Source organism: Coregonus clupeaformis, chromosome 39 (assembly GCF_020615455.1).
Source record: "Coregonus clupeaformis isolate EN_2021a chromosome 39, ASM2061545v1, whole genome shotgun sequence".
In the NCBI taxonomy this organism is placed as follows: domain Eukaryota; kingdom Metazoa; phylum Chordata; class Actinopteri; order Salmoniformes; family Salmonidae; genus Coregonus; species Coregonus clupeaformis.
Window position 1 is genome coordinate 6,281,759 of NC_059230.1, and position 2,500 is coordinate 6,284,258.

The window sequence follows — 2,500 nt, forward strand, 5'->3', positions numbered from 1 at the left end:
ACGGAAGTATAGAATATCCCTCCTCCTCTTCAGTCATCCTTCCCATCGCTCGTTCCCCTGCCGAAGGGGGCATGAGGGAGGATAGGATCCCCGTTCCCCTGCGTCTGGGATTCAGCATAGGCAGAGGGGTGTAGGGGAGCCCTCTCCCAAACCGCTCCACTCCCTTCTGCCGTCCTCCTCCTCTACTAGACTGGAGCAGACTGGGGAAGGGAGTACCTCTATACACCACCAGGGGTGCTTTTCCATTCTGTGGGAGTCCACTGGGGGGCTGGGATGGAAGAGAGGAGGGGTGGAGGGATGGATGAAGGGGTGAGGCAAAGGATGATTCTACCGGAGTTTGAAGACTATAGTGACCTGTGAGCAGAAGAGAGAGGGGAAGGTAAGGAGGAGACTGGACACATGTTACAACATATGATGGTCCTCTGTAGCTCAGCTGGTAGAGCACGGCGCTTGTAACGCCAAGGTAGTGGGTTCGATCCCTGGGACCACCCATACACAAAAATGTATGCACGCATGACTGTAAGTCGCTTTGGATAAAAGCGTCTGCTAAATGGCTTATTATTATAACTGATGTGGAACACTCTTCCACACAGCACCATACCTGCATTATACCCATTGTCCTGGTGAACCTGTCTCCCAGTAAACACCGCCTCCTGGCAGTATACGTAGCCGGAGCTTGACGGGTTGCCCTCGACGACACCCACGTCACCTGACTGCTGCAGCCAATGAGAGAGCGGGAGCTTCCACATGACGGCCGAGGGGTTGGAGGAGTGGAGTGGCTGGAGAGAGGAGGGGTAAAACTGGACTGTTCCACTACAACCCACTCCTGTGGTCTGGGTGAGTCCAACTGTCCTGAGAGAGGGGGGTAGGGTGAGTTTGGGAGGGGAGAGTGTGGGAGGTGGAGGAGGAGGAGGAGGAGGAGGAGGGGAAGCAAGAGTGGAAGAGTCTGTGTGCGAATCGTAAGCACTCGTTTTGAGCCGTCCCGTGCTTCCTCCTCCCACTCCGAATCCGAAAATCCCACTTCCGGAATTCCCATTCAGAATTCTGCTGCCAGCGATGTTGCGTCTGAAGGAGAATGCCTCGGAGAAGGAGTCCAGTTTCTGCTGGTACACCCCACCACCACCACCACTAGCACCACTAGCACCACCTGCTGCCTGGGAATGGGAGTACAGAAAGGCCCAGTCCTGGGGGTACCCCCCACCCCTCTCCCTTCCCTCCCCAGCCACAGCACCCCGATCTGGGGGAGAGGGACCCACCCAACATCCAGGCTTCAACTGGGCCTCTAGAGGATCCAGGTTCGACCTTCTAACCCCAAAATCATCACAGCCTCCTCCAAAATCATCAACCCTTCTCAAACTATCCCGCTTTCCTGTATCATCAACCCTATTGCCAAAGCTATCAGTACCATTATAGAGATGACCAGTTATAGTATTACTTCCACCATCATGGCTACCGGTAGTGGTGTCTCTATAATCACTATTACCATCTCCCCTCTCCTCACACACATACTCTCTACTGTAGAACACATCATCCCTGTTACTACAGTCCTCGTCCGTTCTGTAGAACACATCATCCCTGTTACAGCCCTCATCCGTTCTGTAGAACACATCATCCCTGTTACAGCCCTCATCCGTTCTTTGAAAGATGTCATTCCTGATATCATCCGTTCTGTGAAAGACCTCATCCCTGGTGTTCGACCCCTCATCCGTTTTCTCCTCACACCCATGATCTCTACTGTTGCTGTAGAAGACATCATCCCTACTGCTCTTACAGCCCTCATCCGTTCTGTGAAAGACATCATCCCTGTTACAGCCCTCATCCGTTCTGTGAAAGAAGTCATCCCTGTTACAGCCCTCATCCGTTCTGTGAAAGAAGTCATCCCTGTTACAGCCTTCATCCGTTCTGTGAATGACATCATCCCTGTTACAGCCCTCATCCGTTCTGTGGTAAATATCACCCCCACTACCGCTGACGCTGCTGTCATCCCCATCGCAGCCCTCATCCTTCTGGCTAGCATAGCCAAGGCTCTGACCTTCAAAATGGCTGCCCCTATTACAGAAGCTAGCTTTCTGCGCTCCAAAACAACCATCCCTACCATCAAAATCAATACAGTTATCACCTCTGCTATGTCCATGAATGTCTACATAACCTCCTCTTCCATCACCCCCACCCTTGTAACTGTCCCTACTCTCCCCAGAATAGGGGCTTGACTCAGGGAGAGTGGTCCTGGGTGCTGCCTCTATTCCAGTCCCTCTATATTGCTCCAGGGGAGTCTGGGGCTCCAGGGGTTGGTGGCAGGATGTGTGGCCCAGGCCGGGGCTCCCGATGCTGGGGTGGAGGTGGTGGGAGAGGTGGGTGTGATGCTGGAGGTATGGGTCCTGGTAAGGCTGGGGGGTTGGAGGTTGGAGGGATGTTCGGTCAGCCATGGTGTAGTCTCTCTGGGTGTGTTCTGTGCTGGGATAGAGGGACCATTAGTGACAAAGATGAAGAGGTGCCGGAG

General features: G+C 53.7%; 1 protein-coding gene across 2 annotated transcripts in view; it reads right to left on the bottom strand.

Annotated features, from left to right (window-relative positions):
• LOC121554418 overlaps positions 1 to 2,500 on the bottom strand; it is a 26,503-nt gene that overhangs the window by 15,801 nt on the left and 8,202 nt on the right. Inside the window, exons 3-4 of one of the 2 annotated variants that reach the window (XM_041868004.2) lie at positions 602 to 2,449; positions 3 to 354 (exon numbers count right to left, since the gene is read on the bottom strand). In XM_041868004.2, coding sequence (XP_041723938.2) covers positions 3 to 354; positions 602 to 2,426 — 2,177 coding nt within the window. In that variant the 5' untranslated portion in view covers positions 2,427 to 2,449. Of the gene's footprint in view, positions 1 to 2; positions 355 to 601; positions 2,455 to 2,500 lie in introns of both variants that reach the window. The other variant, XM_041868005.2, reaches the window with a different exon arrangement.